Raw genomic sequence first — 26,762 nt, 5'->3', positions numbered from 1 at the left:
TGTGTGTTGCATGTAGCCGTGCAGCGCGCCACCGCCGCCGCCATGCTGCGCCGCGAGCCCCGCGGCCCCCTCGACCCCTCCCTGCAGCACGCCGTGCTGCCCCGCGCCGCCTACGCGTCGCCCTTGCACGCTGCCTATGCACAGTGAGTACGCACCGCACCGCACCGCCATCCTCACGCTCACTTGTCCGATGCCTTCCTCGTCCTTTTTAACTTTAGGGTTTTCACATAACTACACCCTAATGATTATTATAAATGACTACATGTACTGCCATTTAATAGGTAGTAAATTGAGATTTTTATATATTTTATAGTATTAGTTTTGGTAGTAGTACATAGTTTTAATTTTAGTCATATTAGTTCACTGATAAATTGTATAATTTTTTTTGTCACTTACGGGTTAAAGGCGAAAATTAACACCAAGTATTTTACCTTTTTTCTGACGTTTCGATTAACTTGCTCGGTTACTCGAAACATCGGAAAACAGGTAACATAACGTTAATTAATCAACGTTTAACCGTTCACGTGACTTTAAAAATGCATTCTAAAAAAAGCTGAGTACTTCCAATTTACTCAAGTGTTACCTGCCGGCGTATCATGCTGCCAATTTTATCACTTATCCACGTGGATAAAGCATCCGTCACGCTTTAGCAACAGATGACTTATCCACGTGGATAAGTGATAAAATTGGCAGCATGATACCTGAACAACTTAAATTGGTCAACTTTTTATCGCAATTTAGATTATCTTATATTACATATAATAATACCAGGGGCCTGTTTCTCGAAAGGTACAAGCCTTGTATTACAAGCGCGCGAACTGTCAAATCGTATGGGTTGTCATGGAAACACACTTGTAATACAAGGCTTGTACCTTTCGAAAAACGGGCCCCAGGTACAAAAAGAGATTTCTTGGTTACTTGATTTAATTATCTGTAAAATAACAGGACATCGAATATACCCCGACCAATCCGTCCCAACCGCCACTACTGATTGAAAGCCAACCGTCCCATACCTGCTTCCCGCCCGTTCTATCATTCCTTCCATTGGTATGACTGTTTACAATAATTGTTACATAACCTCTCACACACTAGTTCATGTTTTACGTTCGATGAAAGTGTAACTAACGACTAACTGGAACGTTTGCTTAGCGCACTGTCATGAACGGTAGATTGCAACTCTTCACAACTTTTTTCACTCACTCTTCCAAAGTAGATTAAATGGATCTTCTCTTATAGTTGTTGTAGTTAATAGTTATAGTAGAAGCCTTTGCGGTAAATTCTATTACATTTTGCAATGAGTACTTGTATTTCAATCATAATTTTGTTTTGATATGCCAACTCAAGCTGTTTCATATGTAGATTAATTGAAATTGTATTACACAGTAGCATATATTATATTTACCTAGGTTTGCAGTTACACTGATGATCACTCTGAACTGAAGACCTAAGCGAATTAAATATTATGAACTACATCGTATTTAGCATTTACTTCGTTATATTTCTTACAAAGTATGATCACGGACTTTAATTGTTGAGCCACTTCTAGCTCTTTTTACATACTGATGCCGTAGCCGAATGGCATTTATGCGACGCGAAACGAAAACGAAACGCCGCGGAAGGTAGTCTGGCTCCGTCGTGCCTATACGCAAGAGCGATAGAGATAGATATCTACGAGCGTTTCGTTTCGTGAGCGTTTGTGCCATTCGGCTACGTACCCTGGACCCTTCATAGCATAGCTGTGAAAATAACAAAATTACTGTGACACCTAAATGGCTCGACAATTATCGTCCTCGGGCGCACTGAAACCTTTTGATAATATGTTAATCATGCTTAATTTCAATTTTCAGTGTTTATTACGACCCGTTCTTAGCTGCAGCCGCGACGGCTGACTCCAACTACAGACTTCAGGTAACAAAAGTTGCATGCATATTGTTTTGACATACATGAACATGAACATTATTTCATCATATATATCTGTTGTGTGTGGAGGGCCTCCCTGGCGCGTCCTCGTCAGACGGTCCGAGTGGCAGGTTGTGTGAACCTATACATGTGTTGTTACAGGCCGCGAAGCCGGCAGCCGAGGTAAAGATCACGCCTCTAGCTCAATTTGATCGATATGCGACAATATCTGTATCTCTATCGCTTCCTGATTCATGTTACCACCGCGCTAGTATAAGTCAGATGTAAATCATTGTGGAGTGAGTGCTGGGATTTTGTTTGCTCCTTTTTATTCGTATGGTCCTTATTGGTTGGTAATCCACCGTAAAATATTGAGGGTGCACATTGTGTTTGTGGTAACCGAGACGATGGCTGCTGTTGAGTTATCCTTGTTCCTTTGGTATTGTGGTGGGTGATTTAAGTTTGCGCATTTGCTGCAGCTGTGGATTGACTCGAACAGAGGCTAATTTTTATCATGCTCCGAGTAGAACATTGAGCCCACAAAGTCGTAATTGCTACTGTCGAAGTATACTAACCATCACCACGTAGCACTTGTAAAAGAATGTGATCGTAAAATTTGAATAGTTTTTGTCTTTATTTAATTATTCCCTTTTCTATAGTGCATGACCATTTTTTTCATTACTTTACTACATTTTCTGCAACAACACTTACCTGCCTTTCGTTTTAACTCTACGTAACTTCTAGCTCACCGCTGTCGCAAGTTTCCTATAACATAGGTACTTTACTTGTGAAGGGAACTAGCGACTGTCGTGTAACAGCTCGACTTATTCCCAGCAGTTGTAAGCTATAACTTCCACCGCAGACTGCATAGGTATATTAGGTATACACTGATGGGAATAAGCGAACTTCGGTTCTTTGCTGCAGAAAATACTACATCATTAGACTATAAAACGAACGCTGCATGTCTAGACAATTGTGTAAAACTCACTCACATTCGTAATTTACCACGTATTGTGTTACAAATGGTTTTACGTGCTTTATTATATGCATCGTTCTGGCTTTTCCTTTATGGCTCATGTAAGCTATAGGGTTTTTAAGTTTCACAACGAGAGACAGTGACTGGTGAGTGATCTTCGAGCAGTAGACATGGTAACGTATCCTCTTGATTCGAAATATACAAAAGTCAAACCGCGATCTTAAGAAGTCATTCAACGTGAAATAAAATCCATATTTATGGTTTCTAATCTATTTATATTGCCTTATTGTGGGCTCACTGTTAATGATGGTGGTAAATGCCTCAAGATTTGTTTTAGTTACTTAGTCATTGATAAACTACGTTTTATTCATTAACTATATTTAATTAAATACAAGTTTTCTTACACGATGGAGCTTCAGGTTAAACTAAACACTTCACTTGCCATAATAAGCGGCGTGTACGTTTACAGAGTTGGAAGATATTCGCCAACTGCCATAAATACGAATGTGAATAATTGTGTTTGTGTTAGTTTGCGTTTGGTAGTAGAAGCAATGAAGATTGGTATTATTTCAATGTTCATTTTTATTATTTCCAACGGTCCAAGTCGTGCAGTTAATAAACTTTTTTTGGAGACGTCGATTACAACTGATATATAAATGAATAGTGTAATGTTCCGAACCCCGCTCCGCTCCTCGGCGCGTAGCAATCGCAGTGTATGAGAAAAGGACACTGATGTACTTGCATTTATTGATAATCAATTTCATGTGATGTTATCGGATCTCGTAATTAAATCTGATCGACAAGTCTTTAAAATGCGACCATGTTCATATTCTCTATAAATCGAGTATAAAGGATCGTCCACAACACGTGACTCGGACCGTTGCCGATAACATGGTATCGTATCGGTACTCGCGTCACATTTGATTTGGAATATTGTAACGATGTCGTTCGCATATGTAGGCGGCAGCAGCAGCCGCCGCGGCCGCCGCGCCGCTGCTGAAGTCGCCGCTGACGTCGGCGCAGCACGCCGCCGCGGCCGCCGCCGCCGCCAACTACGGCGCCGCCGCGCGCGCCGCCGCCGCCGCCGTCAGCGCCGCGCCGCAGCCCACCGCGCTCACGCCCCTCGCAGCCACGTGAGTCACACTCGATTACTTAAGCCGAAACTCCACTATCATACAAATATTATCATAGGCAACATGCCGTCCTTTTTCTTCACGTTGGAGAAAAAGGGAGGCATACAGATCTATGATCATATATGTATATGATTGTATACTTTCGGCCTTAGGGTCGGTAGCATCAAACTATCGGCCACTATATCGAAGCGTTATCAAAATTTTATTTAGTGGTAGCCGTCGCACTGCCACAGTATAAAAATAAAAAATAAATATTATAGGACATTCTTACACAAATTGACTGAGTCCTACGGTAAGCTCAAGAAGGCTTGTGTTGTGGGTACTCGGACAACGATAAAATGGCCATTCGAAAATAACAACTTTTGTCATTTCCAAAAAAAAAATACCTGTAGTACTAATTGCCCACACGCATTGTTTTTTTTAACGAATTACCTGTTACATAAATTTGAATATTCCTATCACGATACCTAGTTAAGTACTTTTTAACTATACTGTGGCATCGACCCGAATGGACGTGCCAAGGATTCAGAAGCGCTGACCGCAGTGAATAATAGAAACAAAAACTTTACTTAATAACTATTTGAGGCTATAAATTAACTACTTATATTATCTACTTACTATAAAGGTTTTATCTCATATTTGTATTTTATTTTTCAGGTACGGCAGAGAATACGCAGACCCCTATCTAGGCCACAGCATCGGCCCTGTCACGGGTTATGGGGTCAGTATAAGCTGTTTTTAAAATTCTAACTAAAATATAGGATTAAAAGTGTTTCTTAGAATTGATACTTGACGTAATATGCTAATGGTGTTTTGGTGGTTGTTTTCCAGACGGCGGTGTACAGAAGCGGCTACAACAGGTTTGCGCCGTATTAAGCCAGTGGAACAAATTACGATTTTTACTCGAATATAGATCTACCTTCGTTTCCTTTGCCCTAACATGACAATGGACTCTCTTTGTAAAGGTACAAACATAATTTTATTATATATTAAGGAAACAGTAATAGTGCTAGCCGGTTACTGTACAAGCAAGCTTGGGTAACATAGTCGTCCGCCGTTCGGGCGGACTCAAGATACCAAAGTCATTATTAAACTTTCTAACACAAATAGTATATTAAGTTGAGCTGTTATTGTTTCGTGTAATGCATATACAAGTGCGAGCAGCTAACATGATGCATACGACGGTTTTGATACTTGTAAAAAACCTACTTTACTCTGTCGCTCAGGTGAGTGAACCTACCTAAAATGGTAATAAATAATGTACGTTATTATTTAGTGTAGATGTTACACTTAATATGTAATTGACAATAGAACAATACTTCATGTAATAACGATATTTAGTGAGCTTTGCACTTGCATATCATAGGAAAATTGTAAATATTGAAACCCAATCCCATTTCGACTTGTTAGTTTACGTGTATAAACATTTGGCTGAAACCTGATAATTTGAAAATTGTTAATATAGGTAGGAACTCCCTTTTACAGCTACCTAACTTAGGTACATTTTAGTTTCCTACTGAACAATCGAACAAATGCTTGTTTTAAACGCACCGAAAATCGATTTTTAATCTATTACGTAGTATATTTTACTTTAGGAACTCAAACTATTTTATAAGTAGGTACAGGCGCAAAACTAATCATTTTAGAACTGTTTTGAAATGTATCGTGGTGCAAATAAATGCGGTGCCATCTACTCGGTTGTTATTTTACGACATATTTTTCTAAAAGTTACCTATGTACTACGTACGTTTTTGATGTTTTACTTTAGTTTGTATAGTAAGTAGTAGAGATTTGGTCGGTACAAGTGGTCCGCCACACGAGCCGCGTCCGGAGCCCGGGCGCGGGCTCGCTGACACAGCTTCGCAAGCTTCCCTAAATATTTACTTTCCCATCCTGTTTATTCTAAATTCAACTATTGATCGCTAGTTTGTAAATGATAGCATTTTATTGAATCGTAATCGTAGGCATAACGCTTATATGTAGTGTATAAGAAAAGAAGGGAGCTCCATCGAGCTCTCACATATCATTGAGATTTCTCCTTGTAAATTAGTTTACACTATATTTTCAGTAACGGTTTCTAATTATTGACAGCGCTATTTTAATATTTTTATCCGATTTATCTTAATTTTATTGATCAAACACGCGTTCGGGTCCAACCCTTTTAGACGTCGTAAATTTTAGATCGAGTGTTTAAATTAGGATTGTAAATTCGCTCAAACTTTATACCAAAGCACAAAAACCCATCGATTCATACGCATTGGAGCATTCGTGTCATTCATTACCACTCAATAGATTTAGTAGTCTTTCAGTTAGAAAAACTTACAAAGTCTGCAAAATCACGGCATCACTCATAAGGCCCACGTTTTACACCTTCGAGTAGAACTTACCAAACGATACCCGCTTGCAGGTGTAAAACTGGCGTTTCAAGCCAAGACACACATTTATTCCTATGAATTGACATGTAGTTTGCCATTTAGATTATTAATTTAACCCCACAAACAATAGATCTGATTTTTTGATTATTAATTATTTTTAAGCCTTTTTATGTGACTTCTCTCAATTTGAATATTTAATCGAATAGCTACTGCCATGAACAATTTTAGTTAAATTTTTAAGCAAACTCGATAATGATTATTTCGCCATTTCAATTTGAACTACATATTGAATTAGTAACATATCAGATAATATAGAGAAGTGTTGTCGCAGAAGGGATACCTACTTGGAGAGCCATGGAAAAGCGCAGGAGCGACTGCGCAGATAGCTTTAATTATTATCCACTTTAAGTATAGGGCGTCCACTCGTCTCCGTAGTGAGTTGTCTCGAGTCTCGTCGACAAGCGTCGTTAGCCGGCAACAATCATGACAAGTTCGGTCTTAGAGGTCTAGTCCTTCGCGCACAATCTACCTGTAATTATTATATTTGAAGGTGCTTTTGTAAAGGTTTCATGTGATAATTAAGAATCCAGTTTTGTGTACCTACCTTCTAAACCGCGTTTTAAGTATACCTATTATTTTATTGGTTCTACTATTCTATTAATTAAGCGATATTGTGTCATATTTTCCGAGTGCCGGTTATTTTACATTCTCTCTTTTAGCGCCACTGGCTATTTACAATTATTCGTTAATATTAATCATTAGGATATATCATTACTGTAGTCATGTTGCAGCTTCGAACAATTATTTGTGCTTTACTGCTGAATACTCATGCGTGTATGCGTAATTTTAGGAGGGTCTTAGATTTTGAATGTAACTGATTGTTTAATGCAATTTTATGTAAAGTACAGAAACAAGTACATGTGATTCGTCAGGATGATTTTTATATTTTTTTGATGTAGATGTAGTGATGTCACAAACATGTTGATCTATCTAGTGTCTGAAGCTAACGGGGCGAGTTCCGGGCGGGCGCACTAAGCTCTCGCTTTAATCAGTTTACCGTGATTCGTGAACAAATTCTGCTCCGTGACAATTTACTTTAAATCTTATCTTATTTAACTACGATTGGACGCGTCCATAACTCGCCCCGTTATCTTTATTTTTTTTTCAGATTTGTAGATGATTTTTTGAGATTTTATTAGAAATCACAGAAGTCCTTAGTTTTATATGAAAGTTTCGTAATCTAAGCCAAATTGTTATTACGTGGAGAAAATCTGAATTTAAATAACATATCTGACAAAATGGTTAGTGTGCTACAATAAGAAAAGAAAAAAGCATCATGAACAATGTATAAATATAAAGTATGATCATTATAATAAGGATGATATGTATTTTGTAACGCGATTTGTTTCTCAGTTTTTATGAGATGTTGAATTTCAAACTGTTCTCGTTTCCGTATGCTGTGCACAAAATTATATCGATGGCTTCGATTCCGTAGTTACTAGATCTAAAACGAATTGTTATATTGTGCATAATAAGGTCATATCAGTAGTGTTGTTAGCGAGTGTCGATGATTGCTAACAGCATCGCACGCGGCGAGTATGACTACTGTTACTGTGAGCACGCACACGGTTGCGCTCGCGCCCCTCCCGATACCATTAGACAACTTGTCTCAAAACTACATACTGTTCTCTAACTAGGACCTATTAAACTACTAATATACGTAGACCCTAGAAGGCTTATTTCAATCCCATCAGAATCAACTTGTAATTTTGTAAGTTTGTTGCAACCGGGCGCGGGCGCATCTCTAACGTGCTTTGTAAATAATGTTATCGGCGGGCGACCGCTGCATGTTGTGCGATTGATTTCTGCCTTCGGGCCAATATTGTTAACGTAGCCAGAGTTATAAGTATCACTTGTTCGTCAATTGCACACGTCGACGCTGATCAGTTAAGTAGTAGCGTACTCAGATTTCTATTAGCAGGGTTAGTAATTACGCCTACGTATCCAAATGTCTGATGTACATTTAAGATTGAACTCGTAGACCTGCCCGAAGCCGAGACTCCAAGCCACAAGCCAGACTCGGTGCTCAAAGTTGGCACGTCTATGAGTTCAATAAATCGATTATTAAACGAGGGAACAGGTGGACGCGGCGCACACTAATCGTCGAACATTAAGTTAGAGGATGCGCGAGCTATGTTGGCGTGTGGCTTGCGAGTCAGGCGCGACGTGTCGTGTGCGCGGTAACCATCAGTTGCGGCCGCACCCACACGACAGCAAGCTCGCCGCGGAGTATATTTTTCGTAAGTAGTAGCCTAAAGGCAGCGGCGAAGTGTGCGCCGCCTTGAGCCGCCGCCGCGCCGCGCCGCGCCCGCGGCCCTACGACCAGTATTTGAGATACTAGTAACGTGCTCAATTTCCGTATCTGTATGTTGTACGTATACCTAATGTTAAACGTAAATGTTTTAAAATTAACTAACCTACAATAGATTTGTTACATAATAAATGTCTTCCGTTTGGCACATTTATAGATTCGTCGCACGTTTTATTGCTGCACAGTAATATTTGACAAGTGATTTTGATTACTCGAGCCGAGTGCACAGCGAGCTCCCTAATAAGATTTGTGATAAAGTAATTAGATTTTCGTTTCCCGTGTGGCAATTTTAAATAGATTGCAAGCTGATTTTTCTCTTTTATTGTAAATATTTTTTTCAATTGTGAAATATTGAATGAAGTGAATAATTTTAAGCCTTTGGCATTGTATACTCATTTACGTTATTAATAAATTATAGTATGAATTTCGATTTTTATTTAATATCCAACCAACCCTTCATTGCCGAAATCCTGTATTTTTTCAGAAAAACTTAAAATTTGTCTAATTGTCTATCCCTAACCCAATAGCAATTGTACTAGGCAAGTTTTGGACCATAAGTATAATTATACAGTATGCAGTAGATTCATTGTTAAATTTTTCATATATAGGTACAGTCCAACAAATGTTTCCTCGTACCTACAAATGAAAGGGACGCTGCTATTAAATACAAAGGAATAATATATTCATCACGAATCCGACAAGAGGTATTACATTTAAGTAACTGTTTTTTAAGGTGGCAAGTCACACTTGTACGTAGTGTTTACGCAAAGTAATAACAGAAAGCGCACGCTGGTCGCTGCCCTTATTTACTGTGTTAAGAAAGGTAAAAAATACTAGCATATTGTTAAAACTTAAATTCAATTACCTGTGACTGATACTCATTAAAATTATTAGGGCTGATAACAATGCAAGGCACTCTGATAATGGTACCTAATCATTCTTCAGTATATATATAATAATTAAAACAATCGGTTGGCCGAGATAATCTAGTCGCGATAAGGGTTTGCTCGTGCGCCGATCGCGCAGTGCGCGGTGTGCCACAATCCACGGTGTAATGGTATTGTGCTCGCCTCGACCCGACTGTTGCCATTGCGAACATGGTGCTGTGCCCCCCGTTCCGGTGGTCTGCCAAACGCGGCTTCAACCTGACCAGCCCCGCGTCGCCGGAGCCAGACGAGCGACGTTGGACTATCGTAAGTCTATCTCTTCTTTACTACCTAACTATAGTGTTGCTTACATCCTTTTTAACCTAAGTTTTAGTATGTTATCTTTCACAAACTTTACACAGGTGCCTTGTGTGAAATGCATATTATGAAAATAGGTACCTACCTAATTTAATGTCCATGTCGAGAGTTGTGTTGATTGTTCTATGGAACTAAGTACTTTTATTACTTCATTGCACACCTCACACGGTTCACAAGTACGAGTACGTAGTAAATCGAAACTTCAGAACGCGAACGTTCAGACAGCAATCTAATAAGTTGTCATTATGTAGAGACATGTTTAATATTTGGAATATGTAGCTCAAGAAATAGTGGATGGTGTAATGGATGTGTAGTATTTTTTCATTATTAAAAGCCTCGATGTGTCACGTTAGTATCTATCTATGAAAATTTTAATTAAATATATGTACTTAAGCTAACAAAAAGACATATCTACATACATCAGACTATTAATTAACTCTTCAATGAAGAAGCGTTGCATTTTCTCTATAAATAGGATACCTAACTACCTTAACAGGAAGTTAAAATTCAATCAATGCTTCGGCATTAGTAGACAAGTATACCTAGAAACATTGATTTTATTAGATAATTAACTGTGTAATCTTCATAGTCGTAATGGCAATAAATACTTAGCTACGTACCTACTAATTTAAAATATGCCTACCTCAATAGCTGATGATGCGAAAGGTAAACCCCCGACATGAAATCATCCAAATAACCAAGGAAAATGGCCTACTAACCTACTGCACAATGGCTAACACTTACCTGTATGAAAAGTAAGACAAACGATATCGAGAAACTATGTATTTATGTAGTAACGCATTTTAATACCAAGGGCTATATAGTCAAAATTTCTGCTTTAAAATTGATAAAAGTGGGTGAATCTAGTGATGAAGATGATTTACCATTATCCGGCCCTGGTTGTATTATTTCAAAAAATAAAATTTCTTTAAATAATAAATTTACTAATTATCCTTGATTAAAAAATAATAATATAGGTGGGCCGGATTAAGAGTAGAGCGAGTGGAGCGGCCGCCTTAGCGAGGCGGGTCGGGGGAATAAATCCAGCTATTGAAAATTTAGATTTTTGATTCAGATTAACTGGAAAGTTGCACCACAATGTCATCAATAGGCTACTTGACCCTTTTATAAAAGTCTGTCTTATATCATTTACCAATTAACCGAAATAAAATATTACTATATTTTATTAAATAAAATATTACTATATTTGGTCTTAAAAACAGCAAAAAATATTTTTAAAGTATACTTTTACGTAATCAGGCTATATAGATTATCTGTGCATCAGGTCAATCTACTCGAAAACAACATTTTCTGACTTTAATTATGGGGCATAAAGTTCAATATGACAGTGATTGTTTTGATATGAAGTAAGGTCCCTATTCGGTGACGTCACTACATCGCTGACAGCGTTTTCAGTGGCCAAAAAAAATTACACACAAAAATTTAATCGAAAATATGTAGTCGTTATTTTTTTTAATGTCAAATACATTTATTTTGCCAAATTCGATATGAGTAGTGAGGATACACACACACATGGTGAGGATATACAACATTCATAAGGTAGTTGCTTTTGCTAGGGCGACGTGAAAGGGGGATTCTAGCCCTTGACGAACCACGTTGCGAGGCCGAACGACAAAGTTATGCAGCTGTCCAAATTCAAAGCCTGTCTGACAATCCAAAGCAATGTTCCTCATAAAGCCAATGGCGCAAAACGTCACAGAGAGGTGCAATTTTGTATGAGTCAAAAGAACGTAAGCGTGACGATGAGAGACCTTCGAAGCAATCGAAGCACTTTAAGCACTAGGAAACCGAAAAGCATGCAGTGGCAAAATACCTAAATGGGTATTCTGACACTGATATCAGAGAAAAAATTTCGCGCTCGCTTCGCTCGCGTATACCATTTCTGCATCGGTATATCTTTTACTTACTACGTCAATTTTCGTGCTCACTACACCCAAAATCTCGTCTTTATTTCAAGTGCTTCCTTGACTCTGCCCTGATAGTACCTACTCGATTTTGTTTGCTATGTTATGTACATAATAATAATAACCACTATCAGCCCCGGGACGTATATAAGGTGATAAAATTTTCGCGCTCGCTACGCTCGCGATATTATTTTTTAGACAGTCAAGGGGCATCAAAACTCAAACTCGCTCTACCCTGATAGGATGCACGGGCCGGCACTGGGCGGTGGTGTAGCCAAAGGTAAATGGCAAACTACAGATTTCGTTAATGTTAGTTTCATAAAACTAGAAATTAAAATTGTTAAATTACATTTAATTCATAGATAACATAAAGATTAAAAAACGGTATAAAAGCCTTGCAAATTTTGAGATTTCGTGCTTTAAAAAAATCATTCCAGAAAAATTTATTTTTTCCAGTCTGAAAAAAAAACGATTTTTTGCAATTTACCACCTGTGGAACTACTGTAAGCAGTGATAAAGGCGTCTTTTGCATTTTTACTTTCCTCGCTATAGTGAGGGGAAAAGTTTTGTATTACACACGGGTGCAATAGTTATTTGTTATACAAGGGTGCAAAGTTGTATTTTAACGCCGAGTGTGGAATTGAAAAACGAGCAAGTGAAAGGAGTCTATAGTTGAACCACGAGCGAAGCGAGTGGTTCGAGATTAGAATCCTGAACGTGCGAGTTTCTTAACACACGAGAAGTAAAATTCATTTGCACCCGAGTGTAACACAAAACTTTTTCCCTCACTATAGCGAGGAAAGTAGGTACAACGCAAAAAACGCGTTTATCACTACTTCCAGTAGTTCCACAGGTGGTAAATCATCGTCATCACTAGATTCACTCACTTTTATCAATTTTAAAGCAGAAAAAATGACTATAATCAAGGTCAAATTACTTTATCCAGTAGTGGATAAAATGCGGTTTTTACCCGCTGTTATTAAAGTACAAAACACGTGTTTCCGAGCTAGTGAGGGGAAAATGTACTTATTTTATTATTTTTACTTCTCGTGTGTTGAAATACAACTTTGCACTTGTATAGCAAATAACTATTAACTCTTAGAACGCTAACGACGCAAGTGCCTCTCATTATAAATATTGATCGGTATAACGATGGTTTAAAAATTCATAGCGTTGTTGATTAACGGAATTTGTAAAGTAAATATGAGGTTAAGTTATGACTTAAGAGGTTCATAACTTTTATGTGACCATCTGGGGCCCATTTCTCAAAACTGAAAGTTATAAGCGGAAGTCTCTTTCCAACTTGTCATAAATTTACACATTGACAACCACTTGTAACTTGTAGCTTCAGGAATGGGAAATGGGCCCCTGCTCCAACATACCCCACTCTCTCTCTTACTTTAGAACCAAATAAAAATAATAGGTCTAAAAATATGAAATAACCGTAAATGACCATCAGCCTTTTTAGGTTTCCGTACCCAACTAGGAACCCTTATAGTTTCGCCATGTCTGTCTGTCCGTCCGCGGATAATCTCAGTGATCGTTAGCACTAGAAAGCTGGAATTTGGTACCAATATGTATTAATTACGCCGACAAAGTAAAAAAAAATGTTTTGTTAGGGTACCACTCCTACACGGAAAATGGGGAAATTCAACCCTAACGTGTGATATATTGTTGGATGGGTATTTAAAAATGAATAGGTCCAAAAGTTAAAAACAAAGTAACCCCCTAACTTTTGAACCATAAGTTTAAAAATATGAAAAAAAAACACAAAAGTAGAACTTTAAACATTTTCTAGGAAAATTATTTTGAACTTTATCAAGTTCAGTTCAGTTTGATCAGTTTTTGAAAAAAATACGGGAAATTTTTGCGTAAGTCGGGCGTGCGCGGATCCTGCACGGATAAAAAGGTGGATCAGCCCTTGATAAGTCCGTCCTTTGAGGGACGGGTTCCTACACAACCCTACCATACTAGAGTACTATCGTACAGTATAGCCACTCCCGCTGAAAGTGCCGCCCCCCCCGCTCGGTTACCTCAAAGTTACCGCCTATCAAAAACGCGAACAGTCGACCTGTCATATCTCACTCATACAAGCATGGGACGCATTCACAACCTACTCGAGCTTAGAATGTGTGCTAGGAACGCGCCTCTTTCATAATTTATTTTGATCGCCAGTGTCCGAGATGTGACCCTACACACAGCATGGCCCCCACATACAAGAGCATATGTCGGGCCATGCGGCTAAGAAGCCGGTTTTATCTAGTTCTTTATCTTAAAGTAGGACAGATTATACCCAGTGCATTTAAAAAAATCACTATACTTACTGAGTAAAAATGTTTGTCTTGTCTAATCTAAATTCTCTAAATTATGAATTTATAAATGAATGATAAAATTATCTTCAATTTAGATAAGAGCGTTAAAAATCACTGCAATAATCGTACCAATTCCATTTAATACTTCCGTTCCATGCGAGATTGTAAATGTTTTGACCACTGCCATAGCAAAGGTAAACATTTTGTTAATTTAAATTTTTAAATAAGGTAATAATGTAAATTTTTATTAGGTAATCAATTCATTCATATTTCAACATGCTTACCTGTTTACATTTGTAATAAAAAATGAATTTATCTATGATATAGATAATAGACTTGATCGCAGAGCAAGATATGAGATAAGTATAAAACAATTACCAGGCAGAGGTAAATGCTTCGGGCGGTAACGATACACATGATGGAATTTATATCCGTTTAATACCGTCGCATAACGCTTGATTACACAAATACAATAGGATATGCATTTATCGGTTCACTTTAGGGCATTACGGTTCATTGATTTTAACCTACCGATATAATTATGTACCTATACTTACCTACTGAAACAACAAGCAGCAGAAAAAAAAAAGTATGTATGTACTTAGGTACCTAAAACGTACCTACATTAATAGTTATATGTTTTACAAGGGACCAAATTTAAGTTGTAGCTTAAGAGTCTTAAGACGATACACGAGAGGTCAATTCTCCATACAAACGCTCTCGACTATTTCCTCCCTGGTTTTTGAAGATAGAACAATGATTTTTTCAACCCAGATTAATATTATTTTTATCTGTGTCGGACTGTTTTGATTTTTTTGATATTCTTATTTTTAAAGACGAGAGCCCATCAAAAATTCCCAAAAATGACCTTATTGATTATGGCGCAAAAAAGGTGTGGTATTATAGGAATGGCAGATTATTTCATTGTTATTCAGATTCTCAAATTTCATTACGATTGATAAGTTTTGAAGGAGGAAACAGTCGAGAGCGGAATCTCGAATCTCGAATAAAATTTCGCAATATCTTTTAACTGAGTTGTTCTAAATATTTTTTTTGATAAATTTAGTTAATAATACTACCTAATATATTAAACTAAGAATTTCCTTATTTAGGAGGGCTCCTTTCCATTTGAGCATTTTCTCTCCTGGATTTCTGACCAAGCGAAAGATTCCAAATTGTGAAATCTTGTGCGTCTCGAGGCTTTCAAGGCACGTTGTACGTTGCGAGGGTACATTACATAGTAGGTAAAACAAATTTTGCCTTCAAGTGAAACACATAATTTTTCACCACACCAGCACGAGGAAAATATCTGTACTTATGGCATGAAACTAAATCAAACACGTCAGTTAACATTTACGGTTCAAAATCATCATTTTAATGTCAATTGTACCTACCAGCCAGCTTTGGGCATCAAGTTAGAATATTTTGTATGAAATTACTTTGTAGATACTCTTGTGGATAAAATGCAAGTTTCTCATCCGTTTTTGAAGTAACGACTCTATCGTTTACTAGTTGGCCTAGCCTATACATAATCAAAATAGGTAATCATTTTTTCAGACATTAACTAACAATGTCGATGTGCCAATGCCAAACGTCAACGGCACCGTCCCAAATAGCACTGCGGAGCCTCCATCACATCAGGATGACATTCAACTACAGAACACCGAGCAAAGGACGATTTCTAAGATCTCCACCACCAGTTACATGAGCATACAGAGCGGGAGAACGGTCTATAGCAGAGATTCAGATTTCGAAATGAACAGTAGAAGTAATAGCAGCACGGATTTGAAAACCGTATCGGATTTCATAACCAGGCCGGCCCATGCTGAGCCGCAGCGGCGGAAGAGAGGCATCATCGCGCCGCACGCGCCGCTTGACACGTCCCGCGCCAGTGTGGATCTCCAATACATGAAATATGAAAAGGATGAAAAGTAAGTCATTATTAAGAATCAAAATAATTATCCTCAATCAAAATCCTCTGGGGCCCATTTCTCAAAACTGAAAGTTACAAGCGGAAGTCTCTTTCCAACTTGTCAAATTAGACATTGACTACCACTTGTAAATTGTAACTTGTAACTTCGACAAATGGGCTAGAAGAATTCCTCAAATTCGAAGATCGTAATTTTACCGACAATAACAACGAAGTTGCTTTTTGTATTAGGTTGCACACTTTTGGGAGTGAGATAAACTAAAATAAAATTAAAAGATAATGAATAGGAACGATTGCAGTAAGTATTTACCCTACACCCTTTTCTTTAGGGTCATCATGTTCCTTGCGTTATCCCGGTATTAGCGATGGTTCATGGGAGCCTGGGGTCCGCTTAGACAACTAATCACAAGAGATAGCCTAGGCACTAGATTTAACTCGACCCAACCCAAAGGGTAACTAGGCCATATCAGGATTAGTCCGGTTTCCTAACGATGTTTTCCTTCACCAAAATGCGACCCTTTTCTTTAAGGTATTTGATCTAAATCTACCGGCCGGATTTCACATTCAAGAATGTGAAATTTCACATTCAAGAATGTGAAATGCAGAATTATTTTAAAATTTGGGCAGTTGAGAGTAGGTAATACGGCTGCCAGTAGACGCCTGGGTACAAAGTGCAAGTTTTTGTTTCAGATCTGCCGACCAAATAAGAAAAGCAGTAATGGCTAATGACTTTCTAAAGAACTTGATGGACGAAGAATTATTAACGATGGTAGTCGAAGCGATGAGCCCACAGATTTTCCAAGCCGTGAGTCTAATAATCCGCGAGGGCGAATCTGGGAGTCATCTATACGTTTCTGCTGAAGGACAGTTTGAGGTTCTAAAAGGCGGACAGGTTGTGAAGAACTTTGGCCCCGGAGAAGCATTCGGAGAACTCGCTATCTTGTATAAAGCTAAACGATTTGCGTCGATACGATGTAAGTGATAAGTTTGTTATGATAACTTTATGACTAACTCGCATTCTTATTAAGTGTAACAATAATAAATCCCAGTTAATCTAATTGATTACGCTTCAACTGAAACCTGAGGAAAACGCAATTTAATTTCTAAGGTGTGTGTGTCATTAAGAAGTAGTTACCTACTTAATAGCTAAGCTACATTAGTACTCGTATATTACTTACGTCCTTGTTTCTAAAATTTAGCCCCTTAAAATTATTCCCTTAATGCCATAAACCATTTACCTATTTAAAAAAAAACAACATTTTAAAAGCCCATGCTCCCAAGACTGCACTGTGTGGTGACGGGTTAAGAATTTCACCACCCCCTTTCTTCCCGTGGGTGTCGTAGAAGGCGACTATGGGATATGGGTTAAATTGTGGCGTAGGCGAGAGGCTGGCAACCTGTCACTGCAATGCCACAGTTTCGTTTTCTTTCAACCCCTTATTTGCCAAGAGTACTTAGCACTGAAGCTTTAGTAGTTTCATGTGTTCTGCCTACCCCTTTATGGGATACAGGCGTGATTGTATGTATGTATGCTCCCGAGATAATTTGCAATAAGTATAACTTGGTATAACGAAAGTTTATTTATCACTATTTCCAGCCAGTATTTTCCATATGCAGGTATAACAGAAGCCAAAGTATGGACGCTGGAGCGGCGTGTCTTCCAGAAGATAATGGTGGGCAGCGGGCGGCGCGAGCAGGAGTACAACATGCGCTTCCTGGCCTCCGTGCCGCTGCTGCAGGGCATACACCCCATCGAGCTCGCCAAGATCTCAGACTTCCTCAAACGGGTAAGGACACAAACGCAACCCGATCTATTGTTCGTGAAATGAGACAAACCTAACTCCGTCTTCGTCAATAATGATCATGCTCATAATCAAACCCATTCCCATGTAAAATTTGACTCTATAAACACTCTCAGTAGTTAAGTTTATTAATATTAATTATTGTGAATAAAAACGCTGACAAGATGTCTGTTTAGCAACTAGCCTCAACCTTACGGTACGATTGCAATCTTGAATTTCAGGAGTTCTTCTCAGCTGGTACGGCGGTTGTGCGGCAAGGTGAAAGGGGGGACAAGTTCTACATCATACGCGGCGGCACCGTGGCGGTGACGAAGCGTGAGGGCGAGGGCCCCGACCGGCACGTGGGCACGCTGCGCCGTGGCGACTACTTCGGCGAGCAGGCCCTGCTGCACGAGGACCGCCGGCTCGCCACCGTCACTGCTGAGCCGCCCGGAGTAGAGTGCCTTACATTAGAGCGAGGGTAAGGTTTACATAAATAATGCGATGTCGAGTGATTGTTCGTTCCTTGGCTTCTGGCTGGTATCTGGCTGTACGAGGTGTGGGGCTCAATCTGTCCTGTTTTCACTCAGCCTAATCAAGTACCTAGGTAATTCTATTTATTACACCACTGACGGAGTATAAGAGTTGACAGGTTGCTGTTGCTACGTCTATAGATAATCGGTCGGAAATTCGGAAGTTCACACGAATGTACTTAAGTTACCATTATGAATCTTCTTTAACGTATTTTTAATCGTTAAATCTTTTTTTCAGTCCCTTCACGGAACTCATCGGCAACTTAGACGAATTAAAGAATATCAGACATTCCGTTCCCCTGCCATTGGAGCAAAGGAAGTCATCACAAGTAAAAAGCGGTAATTATTCTTAACTATTTTTGTATGTTCCTCACTACCACAATGCACCATTTATTTTAAACGAGACAAAACATAACTTCTAATACCTAATTAAGTACTTATCTTAATTAAGGAAGCTGCTTTAATCCCACGTAGATAATTACTATTCTTAGAAGGCAGTTTCCGCTGCAATGTTAGTGAATGAATTATCAATTATCATTCAAGATCCGTACAGTTTCACTTGCATGCCAATTCAGCAAATTAGCAGATGAATGGATTTGATAAACCTTTAGATGTCTGTGTTACTCGTACCTACTATTTATAGTATTTATTAAAACAAGTGAGAGCTTTTGTAGAAGTGTAAAGTTTCCCACTATGTGCGTTTTCACATTACACGATCCGATATCGGATGTCGGACCGATGTCCTTTATATTAAAGGCGCCATCTTTTTTAACATTTGTATCCTTCCTACATCCGATATCGGATCGGATAATGTGAAAAATCTAACTGCAACATGAAGTAATTGAAGTAACTACCTACATTTTCCTATATGGTATTGTCTACTCTACTAGTAGAGGTATAATTTTTTATACTAGGTACATACTTACGTCAATGGCAAATAAGCATAGGGTTCGCTTGATATACCTAGCACACCCATGATGATGATGATGGCATGAACGCCTGTAACTACAGAGGTGTTTGTCAACCCTAACACCCCGCACTTCGTCGTCGTAATTTCGTGTCGTCGAACACGGTTTACTTCAGAATTTGAATACGTGGAGCTGAAGGACCTGGAGATCGTGGGCACGATGGGCGTGGGCGGGTTCGGGCGCGTGGAGCTGGTGCAGTACATGCGCGACCCGAAGCTGACCTTCGCGCTGAAGTGCCTCAAGAAGGTGGACATGGTGCAGCAGCAGCAACAGGTGCACGCCTACAACGAGAAGAACATCATGATGGTCTGCAACAGCCCCTTCATTTGCAGGTAATACAAATGAAATATAATTCATTCATTCATTTATTCAATATGGCAGCCTCGTGGGCCTTTGCCAATGACAAGTGTATTACATAGATATAAAAAACATCGATGTGTGCATGTAAGTGATTAGGCCTTCACGTTGCACTGGAGGATAGCTGGAGCAGCAGTACAAAGCATGATGGCGGCCGGGACCACGAACTGCTGAGTGATGCTGATGTCCGTAGAATTGGATATTCGCATCTCCAAACGAATTCTTCATCAACTGCACCCTTTGCGTAGGCTATTTACTGCATAATATCCTATCAAACTTATACATTAAACGGCAGAATGCAAAAATAAAAAAATACAAATTTGGAGAACGATCCGCCATGTTCCATAGATCAATCGAAAGTCCCTGAAATATAATTAGAACGTATCCCTTTGTTTGACATAATGATTGAAAGTCATAATGAATATAATGACCGGTCTGGCCTAGTCGGTAGTGACCCTGCCTGCTACGCCGCGGTCCCGGGTTCAGGGTTTTCAGGGTTTTCATTAAGGTCATCTACAGATAGTTAGGTTAGGTTTGTTTTATGGCAAGATCCTGAAAAGTTACGCGTTCCTAAGAAAAACCTAATCATGACTAACGAAAATGTGAACAAGCGATACATTATGACTTGACTTAAGGGAACTTGGGAACCAATATTAGACAAGGAGACAAGGAGATCCATTTAGACACGACAGTAAGGCATATTTCCCACCTAATTTTGAACTTTAGTTTACAGTGTTAAGGCAGTGTGCAAAATTGAAGTTTAATTTAATTTTGTACTCTGACACGCTTAATCCATGGTAATGTTATAAATGAAAAAGTGTGTCCGTCATTTACGACAAAACGGAGCGACAAAACGACCAAGCGCGGATCCAGCTTCGTGCCCAGGGAAGGGGGGGGGGGGGGTCACGTGGTAAAGGGCCAGGCCCCAGGGGGTGGTCACGTGGTCTATTTGTATGGTCAACCTTGGCTCCAGGGGGGGTCATGACCCCCCCTGGATCCGCGCATGAAAACGACGTGATTTTAAGGTAGAGATAGTTGAAGGGATGGAGAGTGACATAGGCTACTTTTTGTCTCTTTCTAACGCGAGCGAAGCAGCGGTAAAAAGCTAGTGCCTCATAAAAGGTTAAGTTTAAATTTCCGCTCTAAAAACGAAACAACAAATTTTCTCCGTCTCCCTTTTAAGTAAGGGTAGGTATTCAATCTGTACGATGGTCATATACTTATTTGGCCTAATTGAAAATAAATATCTCTAGTGTTTTAAATATCAAGAATAGTATACAGGAACGTCAGTAAGTAACTCGCACCGTTTACACGGCTAACTAAAACGTACATAACATATCTATATACGTGGTTCCCAAAGACCTTTACAGGGGACAGCTCAATCACATTTTTTGCCATACTAAATTGAACCTTATCACCGAGAGAGAAAGATGATCGTATCAGACTAGCGAAAACGGTCCACATGAGAGGGCATTGTTTGGGCTGGTGTCCCTCTCGCACGTGTTGCCAGTGTTAATGAGGTTACCATAGTAGTAGTATTTTTATCTGTATATTATCTGACTTTATAACTTCTTATATTATTTTAGTGTTATATTCAAACTAGGGTTTCGATATATTTCAAAGAATTGGAAAATAATTATAATGTAATTATTTTGATGCGAATAAATCATAGATTTGTATAATTAAAAAATACCTTCAATTGCGTTTTAGTAGATTTGGTAGTAACTTTGAAAATTGACTGGTATCCCCAATTTATGACAGTGATGACGTCACTGAATAATGTTGACATTGTCAGCAAGTGCGAGAGGGACACCAGCCCAAACAATGACCTCTCATGTGGACACACTTTTTGACCTAACTCCACAATCTAGTTTAATAATTCTAAATCTATGGTGGTTCCACTCTGTTTTAAAATTAGAGTAAATTGGGAGCTGATAGGTACATACCTACACGTTTGCAACAAAAGCAATTAGACTCTATATTTCCCCAGACGCCGCATCGCCTTTGAAAATTTCAAGACTTTGTTTATGACTTGGCTCATCGCCAACAGTCTAGACAAATTGCAATGCGTGCGACATTATGAAACCTATGGATTGTAAAATTTTATGAACCAATGCAGTCTCACTCCATGAAAAAGTTAAGGGCCGCGGTATTAGGTATAGGTACAAGTTACAGTCCTTATGTATCGCCCCTTAGTAACTTTCTGGATTCTGAACCCCCTGCGCAATAACATATTTTTTAAAGCAAACCCAAATTAATACATAATTGGTTTCATACTTCATATTTAATAAGCACAGTAATCTAACAGCACAATTCATCAACGTATAATAAAACAACATGGACTATGAGAATAGTACATAACGATACAAGTGTGGAAATTACGAATTTCCCTTATTTCGCACGTGTATCGTAGGACGTTTTTCAGTACAGATGGCCCTCCGAAGTTTCGAACTGACACGAAATGAACCACCTCTCGCACTAAAGCGTAAAAAAACACCATCTGTACTGAAAATGTATGTTAATGCATGCTTTACATAATTTAATTTTAAAATAATTTCTGAGTCCATAAAACGAAGGTATATTTTTTTAGACTCTATCGTACATTCAAAGACAACAAGTACATCTACTTCCTGATGGAGCCGATCCTCGGCGGCGAGGTGTGGACGATCCTGCAGAAGCAGCGGTTCTTCCCCGAAGCCACCGCGCGGTTCATGGCGGCCTGCGTCGTCGAGGCCTTCCAGTACCTACACTCCAAGGACATCGTCTACCGGGACTTGAAGCCGGAGAATCTGATGCTTGATAGGCTGGGGTATATTAAGTTGGTAAGTGACTTTTATACCTTAAAAGCTAGTATAAACGTTGTATGTGGTATGGAGCAAAGAGTAGATTGGTATGGGGACTGAGTCATCTCGATTTGTGTGGTATTAGGATGGGCACAGCGGATATCACCAGTTTTAAATTAGATCCCAACTGAAGTCCACAGTCCACCTCCACCTTACAAAAAATCGTAGCAACATAATAAAAAAATAGATACTTAATACTCAATAAATGTAAGTGCTAGTTCAGACAGCGGAAACCGCGCGGATGCAAACCGCGCGGATCAACCGCGTGGATCTTTTTTTAATAGCATAGTACTGGAACGTTCACACTACAACCGCGCGGTGTAGTGTGAACGGTCTAGTACTATGCTGTCTATGCTATTATTATTGGCTATGCTATGCTACTATGCTGTGTATTGCTGTGTATGCGGTTTGCATCCGCGCGGTTTCCGCTGTGTCTGAACTAGCACTAAGTGTTGCGATCCTGTCTGTAAGGTGTATTGTGTTATGATCTTATACATTGTTGTAGATCAATTTAAAGGATATAGTTAGAGGAAAAAAGCCACATTTGACGTTCTCATTCCACTGTATAATCTGCATTCCTTAGTAGTCGTGCGTTAACGCATTGTGCACCTAAATCTGGATTTCAAAATTATGTATTTAAACGAAAGCAGACTGTCTATGTTGAAACAGATGAAGCGTTTATCAAATGACCCAATAATATCACTTAGTCACATGGGTGTTTTATAGTTTAATAACTACGCTATCGTGTTCCTTAAATAACGTTTCTTTTTATTTGTAGGTCGACTTCGGATTTGCGAAGCAGCTTGACCCAAATGTCAAGACGTACACTTTTGCCGGAACGCCTGAATACGTTGCTCCAGAGATAGTGCTAAATAAGGTAAGATACGATATAGATACCTACCTACATGTACCACCTACCTACTCACAACCTACAAACGATATTCAAAATACTACAAATGCGTCAATCGTGTCTGTTACTGCCGCGAGGTAGGTACGTATAATTTTATTTTTAAAACATTTTATTACCCACCTTTATTGAGTAGGTATCAAATCAAACATTGAAAGCCAATTTTATACCTACCACTTGTAACCATTTGACCTACTGGAAACGTAGTAAGTAATCCTCGACAATCTAAAAAAGTCAATGTTTGGTACCTGCTAATACTTAACAAAAACTTGTTTGCGGTTATCTTTTTTTTCACACTCGCAACTGCATCGTCATCAAGAAGTTTAAAGAACCCAAACCTGACGAAGTTGATGCACAGTACATTTTCAGTTATTCGTGCTTGCGTAAATGAACTTTACAACACATTTTAGTAGCAGCTGACTCAACTCCAGTATCAAGCTCATAATATACAGGTACCTACAGGTATATGGGTACATGTATACATGGGGTGCACTGAAGTGCCTACACAAAGGTGTCAAAAGTAATTATATAGGCAACTAGCTTTTGCCCGCGGCTTCGCTCGCATTAAATTCGAAAATTGTGGAATGCTCCATACAAAAATCGACCCCCACCCCATTTTAAGTAAGTGTTAGAAAGAGACAAAAACCGGCCAAGAGCGTGTCGGGCCACGCTCAGTGTAGGGTTCCGTAGTTTTCCGTATTTTTCTCAAAAACTACTGAACCTATCAAGTTCAAAACAATTTTCCTAGAAAGTCCTTATAAAGTTTTACTTTTGTGATTTTTTTCATATTTTTTAAACATATGGTTCAAAAGTTAGAGGGGGGGGGACGCACGTTTTTTTCCTTTAGGAGCGATTATTTCCGAAAATATTAATATTATCAAAAAACGATCTTTGCAAACCCTTATTCATTTTTAAATACCTATCCAACAATATATCACACGTTGGGGTTGGAATGAAAAAAATATCAGCCTCCACTTTACATGTACGGGGGGTACCCTAATAAAACATATTTTTCCATTTTTTATTTTTGCACTTTGTCGGCGTGATTGATATACATATTGGTACCAAATTTCAGCTTTCTAGTGCTAACGGTTACTGAGATTATCCGCGGACGGACGGACGGACGGACGGACGGACGGATGGACGGACGGACGGACGGACGGACGGACGGACGGACGGACAGACAGACATGGCGAAACTATAAGGGTTCCTAGTTGACTACGGAACCCTAAAAAGTAGCCTATGTCACTCCATTCCTTCAAGTATCTTAACTTAAAAGATCACGACAATTCGTCGCTCCGTTTTGCCGTGAAAGACGGACAAACAAACAGACGCACAGACTTTCCCATTTATAATATTAGTTTAGTATTGATTTCATATAACGCTGAGCACCAACGAAACTGCGTCATAAAGGACCTGTCTTTACGAACTAATAATATAATAAGTCAATGTCCTCAAATTGTATACCTACCTATATTTGTTTGATGTAGGGCCACGACCGAGCCGTAGACTGCTGGGCTCTAGGCGTGTTCATCTACGAGCTGCTGGTGGGCAAACCGCCATTCCGCGCGGCGGGCAGCGACCACATGAAGACCTACACGCTCATCCTGCGCGGCATCGACGCCGTGCCGTTCCACCCGCGCGTGCCCAAGTCCGCGCAGATGCTGGTGCGCAAGCTGTGCCGCGCCGTCCCGGCTGAACGGCTCGGTTATTTGAAGAAGATGATAGACGTCAAAAATCACAAGTATGACTTATTTAAACTACGGAAACTACCACCTTATAAGGCACTCAAATGCCACCTCTGTCCGGGACAGATGCTGGTCCCCAAGCTTTGCCGCGCCGTACCGGTCCGTACCACAGATGTCATATATACCATAGATAGATCAAGCAAACGTATCTACTTAGCGTGTCAAATGAACTCAGTGAAATCCACTGAGTTGTCCGTCTTTACTCGCAGCTTGCAGCTTTCGGGCGTCAATTTTTGTAAGTTGAAGTCAACCAAAACATAAAAAATGCCTCACAATCAAGAGCCTGAGACATATTTAAAATTACAGGCAAGAATCAACTTCAGTACAAAATTTGACACGCTCGGCCCCTATACAAATATATGAATTTGTTTCTTCTATCTAAATTAAGTTCTGTGGTCCGTACCTTGTCCGTCTATACTCTATATATTTTTCCATTCTCTACATCCAACGATATTTAGAATGACCAACAGGACGGCGCAGCGTCCCTTTGGTGTACTCTAGCCCCTGACATTTTTACAACAAAGAATCAATATATTTTCCGCAGATGGTTCCTCGGGTTCGACTGGGAGGCGCTGCGCGAGCGCAAGATGAAGGCGCCGCTGGTGCAGCGTGTCACCAACCCCACCGACCTCTCCAACTTCGAGAAGTACCCTAAGGAGAAACTGCCCCCGGATGAAACCTCCGGCTGGGATCTTGAGTTCTAGAACAAGCTGTGTTTAATATGTTTAATGTGTTGTGTGAATACAAATATAATATCTAGAGCGTCGAATGATGATTCTATGGCAGTACCTTTTTGTGTAGAGCAGGTATAATTCTTTATACTTAGACTTTCTGGTACTTCAACACAATTATTATTTAGATAAATATATATTTTTACTGATTAATTTAATCTGGTCAAAGTCTAAAGCGGAGAATGGGGCACTGTCATAAGGTCCTTAGTTTTTTTACGAATACGAATAATGCAAGAAGATGTTAAGGTTCGGCCACACTAGGGCGTTTTGATAGCGTAGCTCCGTTAAGGAGCGGAATGCTAGCGCATTCAGAGCGGATCGGCAGCGCATGCGCTGCGCTCTCAAAACGCGCTACTTAGTGTGGCCGAGCTTTTAATTTGCAATGCTGCAGCGTATGTACCCAATAAAGAGTAAGCAAGATAGTGCAGAAAATCGGGCGTTCCAGTTAAGGTAGAAATGAACTCAATTTAGTAAATGACATTTTTAAAAAATAATTAAAACACCAATTTAATTATTGATTTTCAAATTTTGGATATTATACAGAATAAATGTATATTTTATTTTAGTATCAAATTGTTTAATTTCTCTCAAAGTAAACCGACGCATACAAGACGTAGGTGGCCCACCGTGCTTAGAGATTTGTTTGCAGCCAGTACAGTACAGGGAGTGCAGAGCAGACGTAAGGTACAGGGGGTCCGATGTCCACTGAACACTGGGATCCTGTAGATA

General features: G+C 39.4%; 2 protein-coding genes across 7 annotated transcripts in view; both read left to right on the top strand.

Annotated features, from left to right (window-relative positions):
- Nucleotides 1-9,178, top strand: part of LOC125227813 (RNA binding protein fox-1 homolog 1-like) — a 57,673-nt gene extending 48,495 nt beyond the window's left edge. For 3 of the 6 annotated variants that reach the window (XM_048132163.1, XM_048132165.1, XM_048132160.1), the window contains 6 exons: nt 17-143; nt 1,848-1,908; nt 2,062-2,082; nt 3,836-4,008; nt 4,666-4,729; nt 4,840-9,178. In XM_048132163.1, coding sequence (XP_047988120.1) covers nt 17-143; nt 1,848-1,908; nt 2,062-2,082; nt 3,836-4,008; nt 4,666-4,729; nt 4,840-4,884 — 491 coding nt within the window. In that variant the 3' untranslated portion in view covers nt 4,885-9,178. The remainder of the gene's footprint in view (nt 1-16; nt 144-1,847; nt 1,909-2,061; nt 2,083-3,835; nt 4,009-4,665; nt 4,730-4,839) is intronic. The other 3 variants (XM_048132161.1, XM_048132162.1, XM_048132164.1) reach the window with 3 other exon arrangements.
- A 550-nt stretch (nt 9,179-9,728) lies between these two features.
- Nucleotides 9,729-26,601, top strand: LOC125228249 (cGMP-dependent protein kinase, isozyme 1-like). The gene is made up of 11 exons (XM_048132746.1): nt 9,729-9,947; nt 15,793-16,166; nt 16,856-17,139; nt 17,783-17,952; nt 18,189-18,427; nt 18,718-18,818; nt 19,563-19,779; nt 22,395-22,626; nt 23,426-23,524; nt 25,045-25,298; nt 25,847-26,601. The coding sequence occupies exons 1-11, from the start codon at nt 9,852-9,854 to the stop codon at nt 26,004-26,006; spliced, it is 2,226 nt and encodes a 741-aa protein (XP_047988703.1). The 5' UTR covers nt 9,729-9,851; the 3' UTR covers nt 26,007-26,601.
- Nucleotides 26,602-26,762: the final 161 nt, after the last annotated feature.

Source organism: Leguminivora glycinivorella, chromosome 7 (genome assembly GCF_023078275.1).
Source record: "Leguminivora glycinivorella isolate SPB_JAAS2020 chromosome 7, LegGlyc_1.1, whole genome shotgun sequence".
Classification (NCBI taxonomy): Eukaryota; Metazoa; Arthropoda; class Insecta; order Lepidoptera; family Tortricidae; genus Leguminivora; species Leguminivora glycinivorella.
This window is presented reverse-complemented; position numbering and strand designations above follow the sequence as displayed.

What these genes read in the sequence shown, in the direction of transcription:
- LOC125228249 (XM_048132746.1), top strand. Translation starts at nt 9,852, where the DNA reads ATGGTGCTGTGCCCCCCGTTCCGGTGGTCTGCCAAACGCGGCTTCAAC. An exon ending in AACAGCCCCTTCATTTGCAG is followed by an intron (nt 19,780 to 22,394) that starts GTAATACAAATG and finishes ATATTTTTTTAG; the next exon opens with ACTCTATCGTACATTCAAAG. An exon ending in GGCTGGGGTATATTAAGTTG is followed by an intron (nt 22,627 to 23,425) that starts GTAAGTGACTTT and finishes TTTTATTTGTAG; the next exon opens with GTCGACTTCGGATTTGCGAA.